Source organism: Porites lutea, chromosome 9, assembly GCF_958299795.1.
Source record: "Porites lutea chromosome 9, jaPorLute2.1, whole genome shotgun sequence".
Lineage (NCBI taxonomy): Eukaryota > Metazoa > Cnidaria > Anthozoa > Scleractinia > Poritidae > Porites > Porites lutea.
This window is the reverse complement of record NC_133209.1, coordinates 6,991,270-7,003,590: the sequence shown is the minus strand read 5'-3', so window position 1 is coordinate 7,003,590 and position 12,321 is coordinate 6,991,270. Positions and strand designations below refer to the sequence as shown.

The 12,321-nt window shown below is 40.2% G+C and overlaps 1 protein-coding gene across 3 annotated transcripts in view; it reads left to right on the top strand.

Moving 5' to 3' along the window:
• LOC140948585 (ubiquitin carboxyl-terminal hydrolase 19-like) overlaps nucleotides 1-10,812 on the top strand; it is a 29,557-nt gene extending 18,745 nt beyond the window's left edge. For all 3 annotated transcript variants that reach the window (XM_073397839.1, XM_073397840.1, XM_073397838.1), the window contains 8 exons: nucleotides 1,037-1,155; nucleotides 4,182-4,298; nucleotides 4,933-5,030; nucleotides 5,421-5,463; nucleotides 5,655-5,730; nucleotides 6,196-6,348; nucleotides 7,332-7,513; nucleotides 8,821-10,812. In XM_073397839.1, coding sequence (XP_073253940.1) covers nucleotides 1,037-1,155; nucleotides 4,182-4,298; nucleotides 4,933-5,030; nucleotides 5,421-5,463; nucleotides 5,655-5,730; nucleotides 6,196-6,348; nucleotides 7,332-7,513; nucleotides 8,821-9,032 — 1,000 coding nt within the window. In that variant the 3' untranslated portion in view covers nucleotides 9,033-10,812. The remainder of the gene's footprint in view (nucleotides 1-1,036; nucleotides 1,156-4,181; nucleotides 4,299-4,932; nucleotides 5,031-5,420; nucleotides 5,464-5,654; nucleotides 5,731-6,195; nucleotides 6,349-7,331; nucleotides 7,514-8,820) is intronic.
• The last annotated feature ends 1,509 nt before the right edge of the window (nucleotides 10,813-12,321 follow it).

Sequence of the window (12,321 nt, the reverse complement as noted above, 5' to 3'; positions counted from 1 at the left end):
TAATGATTGAGGCATAAGTGACAATTCATACTCGTGTTATTCTTGGTTTGCAACTACTTGACAAGGCGGCCATGTTGGGGGTCAAAACAATAGAATTTTTGCTCGAATAATTTATATGAAAATAGAGTTTAGTTCCGAAAGGAGCGAAATGCTTTTGTTCTTGACCACCAGCATGGCCGCCGTGACTTCACGTGCAAACCAGCTATATAAAATAAAAGGTGACCTTCAATAAGCCAGTCTGATACGGCCATGCTAGAAACCCAAACAGTAAATAAGTAAATTACCAGCAAATTCCAAAGAAAATATAATCTGCTGACCTGAAAACTCAGATTCTTTATTCGTTCCATTAAAAGGACGAAACGGAAGTCTAAAATACACCCTTGCCCCCTGCCCCCATCCGCCCCTCTGCCGCAAAAAAGGATGAAGAGATGGTCGATTACAGAGTAACACAAAGTTTGTGTTGTTTATACTTTGCTTTGTGCCCATCTTGCAAGCAGAAAAGGGTGTGTTTGTCCCACGTTGTTTATGGTTTTTATAGCTGTTTCGGGTAACATGCGACCTGCGTTGTCAAAAACGATTCAGGATTTTGTGTTTTTCTTCAACGTCAAACAACCGTTACCATAGCGTCCAATCCTTGCTTGTCAAATAAAGGCGACAACAGCGAGCAGAACCTGCAAAATTAACCGATTCGTTTTCCCCCTCCCGTATGTGTGTTTCTTCTGGATATGGAAGCTCTACTGGAACAATCTCAACTTGGAAGATTGACGTCGCAGAAAAACCGAAAATCCAAAGACGTTTTTGACATCGCAGGTCGTGTTTTATCCGAGACAGCTGTAAGAGAATATGGCGCAGTTTGTGTGGGGCAGGATGATAGACGAGAAAATAGTAATGGTAATTGTACTGTAAATTCTAGTACATCAACTGGAAACTAGTTGTGTCACGGTCATAAAATTATGGAGTGGATATGAAATATGTGAGAATTATGCAGAAGGGTTTTTTCTTTGGAGATTTAAAGGTGATGTTGGTTTTTCTTCAGGTATTCTGTAGACGTACGTCCTGGTGAAATTAGTCGTCAAAATTCGTTGGTGAGAGAGGGAGAAACGTCCTCAGGTGAAACAAGCCCTGCTATTGATACATCAGAAGAAAAAGGCACAGGTATCTTGTTATTTGTTAAGGTTTACCACATTCAGGGAAGAGTAAGAAAGTCAGGGAAAATCGTAGTTGTTATGGATTACAGTCAAACTCCGTTAATACGGACACTGAGGGCGCCATAGAAAGTGTCCGCATTACCGGGTTGAATGTAGAAAATTTAGGGGATTTCTTCCCCCAAAGACAAAGCAAACTCACCGTAATATAAATGAGGTGTCCGTAAAGCTGTGTTTGACTGTAATTAAGTCTGAGAAAAACCGGGAATTTTATTGTCCTCCTTTCCAAAACTGCCTAGTCACGGAAAGCCAGGGCCAAGAGATTTTATTGTTCTCTGTGACAACCCTGAATAGTTGCACACTCACAAGTATGTTTGCATAGCGCATTCGTTTACGGAAAGTCCTCTACGAACGTTTGGCTTTTAAATTGTAGCCAACGGAGTTCGTGTGCTAACTTGTTTAGGTAATGAATGGAAAGCGACTTAAAGGTAAACTTTCTGATCTGCAAGGAATGCGGTGTGCAGGATTTTCTCGTTTTTTCTTGCATTTTCGTCTTTCCTCCATCAATGTCACTCGCTTTTTCATTTTGCTTCTCATGCTGCTGATTTCGATACTTGCCATCCCAAGGAATGAGTCAGGCCAACTGAAAGATATAAGCGTCAAGTTAGGATGGCTGTGTAGTGGCCAAGTTCTTTTTTGCGTAATCAGAATGGACCGAGACAAAGTCGATATCCTGTTTGGCAGGCGCTTGGAAATAATGGCGCAGGAACGAACGGGGCGCGCGAGGGAGACACGCGAGGGGAGAGGGACTCTCTCTCCCCTCGCGCGTCTCTCTCGCACACCCCGTTCGTTCCTGCGCCATTACTTTTAAGCGCCTGTGACGCAGGCTGTGTAGCTGAGGTCAATACAAGTAGCGCAAAAGAGAACGAGGCTAACAATATATCAAGGCGACTTGGCCGCACACGCTTGGTCAATGAAGGATTTATTACATGCCATACGCCACTTCCACACTTGCCGTAATGCACTTTATTTGCCCCCCAATATTTTGCATAAGCATCGTTTCCATATCTCTTGGGACGGCTGTAATACCCAGGAGAATTGAAAAACAAAGGTTATGCATAATTTGTGGGGGCAAGTGAGGTGCATTATGGGAAATGGGGAAGTAGCGAATTCGCCAAAAAGAGAACTTTCTCGTGCGAGACCAACGCGGGAAATCCCATCTTGCCCACCTTCGGATTCAGCCAAATAATTCGCCACTTTAGAAACTAGAAGGAGACTGGTTCGAGTTAGCTTTCGCATTGACTTCTGGGATCGTTACTGGGTAAGCCGGTTTTTTGTCTGTCCCACAAGTCTTTGTGAAAGTTGACTCGGTCCAGTTTTCTCCTCGTTTCTTTTGTGACGAATAAGATTCCTTAAAGTTCTCGCATCTTAAGTTTTGTTTATTTATCACAATTTGTGGCGTACAATAATAAGGAAGAAATCCAAACACCAAGGGATAATTAACAATTATTCCTCGAGCCCGAATGGGCCATGAATGGGCTATCGACTAAGAGGCCATAACGGCCAGAGGAATAATTGTTTTAGTAAAATCTAACTAGTTGGTCAAAGATATCGAGACAAAACAACTTTAGCTGGCAAGACGCGATTCAGCCGCCATTGTTTTGGTTTTCGAAGCCGGCGCTTTTCGCTACTAGTGGGCTATAACGTATAGCCTAGTAGTAGCTCAACCAATCAGAACGCAGCATTGATAATAGTCTAAAATACATACTTATTACTTCAGGACAACTCGGATTAATATTAATCGGATTAATATTAATCCTAATTATTATTATAATCCAGTAATAGATTATTATAATTCAGTAATAGATTATCATAATCCAGTAATAGATTATTATAATCCATTACTGAGGTTTGAGCCGTGCCTTGATCAATTAGGATTACTATTAATCTTATAGAGGATTAATATAAATCAGATTAATATTAATCCTAATATTAGATCCAGTAATAGATTATTATAATCCATAACTGAGCTTTGAGCCGTACCGTAAAGCGATTAGGATTAATATTTATCTAATAAATATAATCCCACATAGCTCAAATTTGTACAAGTCTCTCAATAAAGAAAATATTCTATTCTAACCACGACGAATTTGCTACTTGTGCTAGTAGTTTGTGAACAAAACTCTTAATTACATTCAGTCAATAACCGCACTCCTTATTATACGTTATTATATTTTAGTAGCAGAAGTCGGCAGTTGTCTCAGCTCTGCTGGTAATACAGTTGCAACTGAATTTTTTGCAGGGCCATGAAGATTTTTAACGTAGAATAGAATAAAGATCTTAAGTAATAAAAAAAATAACAAAGTGAAAGGGATGTCAGTGCGCACATCATCAAAGGAAATCCTTGAATCCTTTCCAGTTATTTCTAAAAGACTCAGTCTTTCTGAGTTTGATCCATAGAGATAGTTATTTCCCAGGGAGCTACAAGCTCTAACATATGCAAGTGATCGTGTGACTGATGTGATCAGTGTTATGTCCCGTCAGTCCCTTGTTCAGCGTGTAATGTCTGCAGTTTGTCTGGCATAGCTCTGATCTGGATTATAATAGAGATTAATATTAATCCAGATGATTATTATTAATAATAATCTAATCCTTCCAATTTTTGCCGTGCCTTAATCTATAACTGGATTATAATAATCTATTTCCGGATTATAATAACCATATTATAATCCACGGATTAATATTAATCCGAGTTGTCCTGTTACTTACTTATAGTAAGCAATAAAAAAAATGACTCTAAAAATAACTATAATTTGACTCTAAAAATGTTACAGATATTCATCAGTAAATTATTAATAAATAACAATAATGGAAGAATAGTAGGAATAGATTAACATTGCACAGAAAACAAACAAAGAATGTTCTAATCAATAAAAAAATTCTTCTTAACTCTTAAAAGAATTCACACTTATCGTATTGTTCGATTCTCTTTTAACAAATCGATGTAATGTTTGCTCTTTCTTCCTCTTCCTTCAGATGAAGCCTCTTCGCCGCTTCAGCCCAGAGACAGTGCACCCCGGTTTTATGTCAAACCTGTCACAGCTTACGGCGATGGTATCGTTGGACAAGAAGGCAACCGCCTCTCAGATCAAGGTAAATCTTTCGTTAAGCAATTCTTGATGTCCACTCCCAGTTTAGGTAACCTCGTGAGAATGGACTGAGTAAAACTGCCGACAATTCGTCACGCCACCGCACAAATTCCATTCTGATGACGTTCACTACCCAGATGAGTTCATCAGTGTGGAATTTTTGCGCTCGGTCCTCAGACGTCATCTCGTGGGGAAACTAGTGATGGCGTTGCTATTAATATGTTCTTATTATATTTATTGTTGTTGTTATTATGATTATGATTATGATTATTAGATGATGGGAACTGCGAAAATACAAATTTGAATGAAGACATGATCGTTGCAGTGGTATTTGCAATTTACCAATTGCAAATTAACCCGAAAAGTAACATAATAAATTTCGGGACTTCAACGGGATTCGAACCCCTTGGCCTCTGTGTTAGCGCTGCAGTGCTCTACCAATTGAGCTATGAAGACCCATACATTGGAAGCAGGCCAATTTTCTGAGTTCATGCCATTCACGGGTTACGAGAACTCTGTTGTTTATAGTTAAGGAAGGGCAGTTAACGCAGTTCTGTTGGAAGAAACTGAAGAAATGCTTGGGATTCTAGATTATTTCAGTATAGTAACTTTTTTTACTATTTTATGTGCTTAAACAGGATCAGAATTACTGGATTTAGGGCGCAAATATCTCTCTATCGACTGGAGAAACCATCCTCGCTCATCCGGGTTTGTCATCGCGGAAGAGAAAGACTTGGTATGTTTGCATGTTAAGCGATCCGAAGCGTCCATGAATAAGACACTCTTTGAGTTGAACGCAGACTGCAATATTAAGTGAGGGGAGTGCACGCGCGCGCGTGCGTTAAGCTGCGAAGGTCTCGCGCGCTTCACTCGACGGACTATAAAAGAGGAGAGACTACTCTCCAGCCTTCCCGTTCGGAAATCGAATGAAGCAAACCGTTTCCTCTCTCCTTGCACCTTTTTCGCATCTTCTCTCGGGTTGAAACCATTTTTTTTATTTTACCTGCGTCTAATTTCTCTTTGCATTTAAGGGGCTTGATTGAACCTGAAGGTCAAAGAATATAGGAAGCAATCACTTAGGATAAACTATATTGATTATATGTTTGTCGTTTTCTGTTTGCTTCAGGAATGCGAAGAACACTCCTCTTGTCAGACGGAAAAGATTTCAGGTGAATTTTACTCCTCCTTTGTTTCCTTTATTTTTCTTGAAACATTTCAGCAACAGGCGAACAGTGTGATAGATCAGATTAGCCCCTGTCCCAGGGCGGGGTTTGGGCGGGGTGTTGGGGGAAGGAAGGGGTACTTAGTGCTATTAGAATTGGGAAGTCGAAAATTGACTTCTGTAATTGCTTTTTTTCAGAGTCGTACAGTTGTTCGCTGAAGGAGTGTTTGGAACTCTTCACGGAGCCTGAGACACTCAGTCAAAACGATGCCTGGTAAGCGAACTATTTCCACCACTTATACAACGCACATGATTGAGCTTGTATCCTTGATTATGCCATCTATTTTGTGGCATTGCTTTACTGATGTTAGTGGTCTTATTTTTGCCTTTCCAAACCAGCGCGTTTTAATACAAAACTTGGTCTCTCCTTTTTGTTATCCACCCTGCTTAAAATTTCTCACTCCATGTCGCTCTATTTGAAAAGCCTCGGTGAGTGGTAAAATAAATACTGTTCTTGGTTCTCTCCCTTGCTCCGAGAGGTTTTTCTCCGGGTACCCCGGTTTTCCCCTCTCCTCAGAAACCAACATTTCCAAATTCCAATTCGACCAGGAATCAGGTAGACGAAGAACCACCTAGTGGATGTGCTACCTCTAAATCGTTATTTATTTATTTATTTATTTATTTATTATTTATATATTCTTTTGCACTTGCGACTTGCATGCTGTGGCTTACTTTGTAGGTACTGCCCTAAATGCAAGGCTCATCGCGAGGCTACCAAGCAGCTCTCTGTATGGAGACTGCCAGAGATCCTTATCATTCACCTCAAAAGATTCTCGTTTAGGAACATCCTTTTTAAAGACAAAATTACCAAACTCGTTGAGTTCCCTTTAAGGTGGGTAAAGTTTCGTTTTATTTATACCATCAATAGCCATTCTCCTGACACCTTTTCAGTGATACTGTTACCTCTGCATCCTGCGTCCCTGTCGCATAGAATTCATGGTATGCGTCCCGTAGGACGCAAAGATCGATTGATCGATCTCAACATGTGTATTTGTAGAAATATCCTGTTCGTGTAATTTCTGTGGCAGTGTTTTTGACTGTTGTTTAACGATGCCTATTACTGCTAGCCTTTATTGTGCTTTTTAAATAGAACGACTATATTTCAGTTTCAGTATACTGTAGTACAGAGTTTTGGTGTCTGTCTTCAGATTAACTGTCTGGTTACTTAAAGGCCCAAGCATTTGCAATTTCTGACTCGTTTTGTTGTTGTTTTTTTATTCTGGGACACATTGGTTATGGACTGGAACTCATGATTTTTCACAAGATGAGTCTCAGGACTCACCATAACTATTTGTTACAAAATCACTGCATCATGTTGAAATGCGTTAAGTTTAATAGTAAGAAAGTACCACTGTAGTGTAGCTTTTATCTCGTTGATCATCCCACTGTTTTCAGTTACCGAATAACATGTTACTATCAAACTCGGAAAACCGTGAACATTTCATGTATCGGCCCTTTTTCGTTAGATTTACCATCCTTCCGTCGTGCATCACTAGAAAATGTTGTAATTGTAAACACTTGTTACTCTTGAATAGAAATATATGAAATGACTCTGATTTTGAAGTGAACAAAATAAAGATATGAAAGAGGAAATGATCCTCGCAGTTGAATAAACAACCAAAGCGGTTGCGTTCGGTCATCGCAAAGATCAGGGCTCGATTCCTGGTCAATTTTTTCAGTTTTTTTTTTCTACCGCTTGGGATTTTTATTGAACTGTGAGGATCATTTCCTTTTTCACTTGTTACTCCTCTTACGATCATTGAAGTAAAGTTCTTTATTACTTGTCGAGTTTAAAAGTGCCTCTTTTTCTTGCAGAGGGTTGGACATGTCTCGGTTCACGCTAGGTAAAGATGATAACGAAGATAAAGAAGGATCGCTATATGATTTGTTTGCTGTGGCCAACCACAGCGGTACTGTTAACTTTGGCCATTACACTGCATTTGGAAGATTAGCGGAAGCCGATCATCCCATCGATGGACTGAAGACTGAGGGCTTAGGTATGTCCGGATTTAACTTGAACGTATCATATACTAGTCGAACTGTTAATCAAAGTAACCCGCCGCCGGATTAGCTCAGTTGGGAGAGCGCCGGTCTGCTGAGCGGAAGGTCGCGGGTACAAACCCCGGGTGCACCAACACTCAGGGTCTTTAAATAACTGAGGAGAAAGTGCTACTTGTGCAATGACATTTGCAAACGGCTAGACTTTCTAGTCTTCTCGGATAAGGACGAGAAAACGTAGGTCCCGTCTCACAGCACTTTCACTAATCTGGTTCTTGTGGGACGTAAAAGAACCCACAGAGTAGGGGACGTGGACCCCGGTGGGCTGGGCTGGATGGGTTATCTGTGAGGAAACACTTAAATTGGAGCCCCGCTGTGTTGTGTGTTCCGTACCATATATATGGAAGAAGTGAATAAATAAATAAATAAATAACCTAGAAGAGGTTATGGCCTTCATATGAAAGTTAGCCAGTGATTTTTCACATTTTTGCACCTCTATGGCTCGAAAAAATGTTCCGTCCGGTAGTCCGGGTCAAGTAGATTTCCTTTCTGGGCAAGTAACTTTTATAGCTCACTTCCCCAATGAGCACAGGCCCAGGCGAGTCATCCCTAGCAATATCGTTAACTAAGAAGAGCAAGAAGTGGCCCTGGACAAGCGAAATGTGAGAGCTGCTCAGTTGCCTAAAGGACAAGCTAGAATTCAAGTTTCTTTTTCGAGCCCTGACCTATACGAAAATCAGTTTTGAAATTTGATGCGATTTTCGTATGGCGTTGAAATGAAAACGTGCGAACAAAACAGAAACAAGATACGAACGGAAATAGAGCGATTTGATTGGTTTATCGAACGGACACAAACGCGCCTGGCTTTTGGTTGGTTAATCGAACGCTCGGATGAAACAACTTCATGCCCGATAACTTTCTAGAAATCAACCGATACTTCGCTTTGACGTCATACTGCAACACGATTGGCCAATCGAACAATGCCTTCTCCATATTAGGGTTTTCTTTGGCGGAAAAACAAAGAGGCCATGTTTTGATCTTTTCATCCATTGGTTCATAAAACAAATAACGAACATTTACGGAAACCAGTTTTCAAGGTCATACGAAAATCGCTCTAATCTGTGGGTAACTGGCTATCAGGATCTGCGTTCTAACCTTTTTGTGGTGGGAGTGCTTCGATGTCGTATTTTACTCTGGCCTTTACTCCTCTGTAATATGGCACACGTTCATCTTTTCTTCTCTTAAACCTTAAACCATACCTCCGCCCAGCGACCCACTTTGTTTATGTGTTGTCTTTTCTTCCCAGGCTGGCGTTATTTTGACGACAGAAGTGTCACAGAAACTACAGAAGAACGAGTCATCTCCAAATACGCTTACGTGTTGTTTTATAAGCGGCGCTCCAGCACGCTGTCGCTTCAGACCCACTTTGAACCAGGGGCCACGCCGGAAGAATTAGCAGAAATTGAGAAATTAGATAGAGTCCTTCTGGAGGACATAGACGAAAATGAATTAGATTGAAAACGACGTTAGTTCATGTACAAATATATATAAATGCGCGTCCTGTAACTTATTCATGCTTTAGTGATAACAGATGGTTTCGTTTTGGCATTGTAAAGCACTGTAATACGCCTAGCCCGCATTAGCAGCAGCGGTGGTAGTTTTTCATTTAAGTAGTACCTCAAGGAAAGGGATATTTTTTGCGATTTGAAAAAATTGTCTTTTGGGTGGCAAATTTGCGATGACAGAAGCTCAGCAAGCGACACGAAGTTTATTGTAGTTTTTTAGTCTATTTCTTATTATTAAAGCGAAAACAGTGTTTGTAAATAGTGACGTCTAGAAATAGACTGGTGGTGTGGCTGGATAGTCCTGATAAATACCTTATTACATGAAATTTTGGCGACACTTTAATTTGGCGATTTTGAAAAATTTTTATTTAGCGGCACTTTAATTTAGCGATTTTTCGTAAATTTTGGAACACGAGTCACTTAATTTTCGCGATTTCATGAACTGAAACTTTGGAGAATTAAGGTATTCAAAACTTTTACGACGACAACAGAACATTTATGTGATAAAATCATGGACGTCAATAGCTTCATTTAAAGCAAAATCGTACAACGTTCTGAAACTTAATTTTGAACGAAATGAACGAAACTGCAATCGTAATGTCATATCTTAATGCTGTCCTCACTCATTTACATCGTTACACAAAGTCAATGCTCCTTTCACGAGTACCATAATCGACCGTCAAATAGCATGATTGTGTGAAACTGACCAGATGGCGGAATTTCATGTTCCACTCCGCACGTTAATTTAGCGACGATGTAAATTTAGCGACACTTAATTTTGGTGCATTTTAATTTATCGACTTTTAGAAACATCGCCAAATTACAGTGTCGCCAAAATTTCATGTAGTAAGGTAGTGGAATTCTCCTAACGACTGGACTGGTCTAATCTGGCATCGCCGGCAGTTCTGACAAGTGGTTAGCGCGCCCTCAGTTAAGCTTTCCAAAAAGAGCTCGGAGAGAAAATTTTAAGTCGACAGAAAAGCGTAGGAGTTTTATTCATCCATAAAAATTCGTCCAGTACAGTCGATGAGAAGACAGATGCCAGCGAAGTATCCTGTAGGTCGAGTTGTTTGAAAGAACGTACTAGCCAATCAAGAACATGGTGCTCACTCAGATTGAATTAATTCTGAGGCCTGGAACGCGTCACTCAAGACAAGTGAATTAAAGACCTCTTTGATAGTACCAATGCACAGTGCCATGTCCCTTCGGCATGTTACGTCTGGGTAGTGTGTTGATTATTATGGAAAAATCACTTTTTAATCTAGTACCAAAAAATTCACGGATACCAAGTAATATCCACTCCACAGCGTACACAAAACGAGCTAAGCAGTCTTCGCATCATGAAGAAGTACCAAAAATGGGGACTTTATTATGAATCTTATCATTTGAAGCAAAGACGTTAGCTCTGTGGACCAAAGGAGAGTGAACGGGATTCATGCCCTCTTGTGCAGACCTCTGATCTCACAATGAAGCTTGTGACTGTGTTTGAAAACCACTTTGCTTTTGTTATCGTTGAGCCCCTTGGCTCCGAAAACCAGTTGTAGATGCGTGTTATGTAGGTCATGTGTTTTCAGCTTGTTTTGTTATCTGTGACGAATAAAACAACACATGCTAACCTTGCAACAAAGTAGAGCAATAGACCGCGATCCTGGACGCTCATTATTTGGGGTGGATGTAATCTTTTTCTAAGTTGTTTGATTTTTCATTCAAATAAAAGAAAGACCTATAACTGACTCAGGTGCTTTTTATTGACCTTATTCTAGGTTACTGTTGTACTTTCCTCGCGTTGAAGACCCATAAAAGGAAAAAGGTCTCCTATTTTGCTCAGTTTAGACGGTGAAGCAGACCAAACCCCACGTTTTGCTTCAAGGAAAGTACCAAGTTTTCTGAGAAAATCCAGTTTTGAGCTCAAAACAACCAAGTCTGGCCATAGAATGCTAGACTTCGAGGAGTCTCTCCCTTTTCTTAGTTCGTCCAGCGAAACGCGCTGAAGAAAAATATAGACTGCTCGCTTTCTATAAAATGACAAATCGGTTTTAAAAAACTCGGCAAAAACTAATCGGATTTTAAGGAAGGTTTATCTGCAACGGGCCCACTTGGCTCAAACTTAAACTTCTTATAAAATCTTTTTGGTTTCTCACACTGGCCAATAAGTAGAAATCCTAAATAACGGATTTTCAGTCACATTCCATTTCTGTTTAACAATGGGTCATGCGAAAACGTGCACGACGCACTATCGACTTTGTATTGGATATTGAGAAGTCTGTTTAGGGTATCTATGTACGCGATGAAACCTGTAAGTTATGTTATGTAACTTATATTCGGCATCCTATTAAACAACCCCCAATTAAAATAACGCAAGCACGAGAAAAGAGTCTCAATGGGGGTTAACGCTCAGCCGTCAAACGGCCTGAAATTTTACCGTCAGCTGTTGAAAAAGGTAACTTTTTACCTTCAACCCGTCAAAAATACATATTAATTAAGCATTTAATTGCAATTACATTATGGTCATCGCTTGTGTATACTTGGAGTTCACTGAAACAAATTTCTTCCTATTTATAATTTTTCTGTACTTAAAAGTACAGACTCGCACAAAAATTATATACCCTGTTTAGGACAGCAAGGTCAAAAACCATACCCCGTATAGGCCATATGAGGGAGTACCCCCCGCCCCCCTTCCCCCCGCTAAGCTTAGAATGCAAATAAGGGATACAAAGTCTCTTCCAGGTTCAATTTAGGCTTTTCTTTTCCTGTCTGTCAGTTTTTTTTCCGCAAGAAAAGGATCCTGAGAATTTCCGGTTGATGGACACTCACGCGCTTTCGGATCGGATTTGACTGGAAGTCTAAAATAAGTTGCATCAGTTTAATTGAAAAAGGGTCGTAAGTTTGACACGGGATTACTTTAGTACTTTTACTTGGCTGCAAACTTGCATTAATCACGAGGACGTGTGACACTGTTTTGTTTAAAAGTCTCTTTTCTTTGCCTTGACAAAGTTCCGCAACTGTAGCACTCTCCGACAAAAAGGACTTATACCCCATTATTCACACTGGTCTGGACCAATTTTTGAACTGACGAATTTTTTACCTGTGCAACCCGTTTTAAAATACAGAACCTACTTCTGATCAGGTAAAAAACTTGGACACTTTGCCCTTCAAAAGCTTGCACGGTGTTAGTGGTTCCGTGAAAACGTGGAAAGGCTGATTCGTACAAGTTTTTGGCGGTTGAATTTGTCCGGACCGGT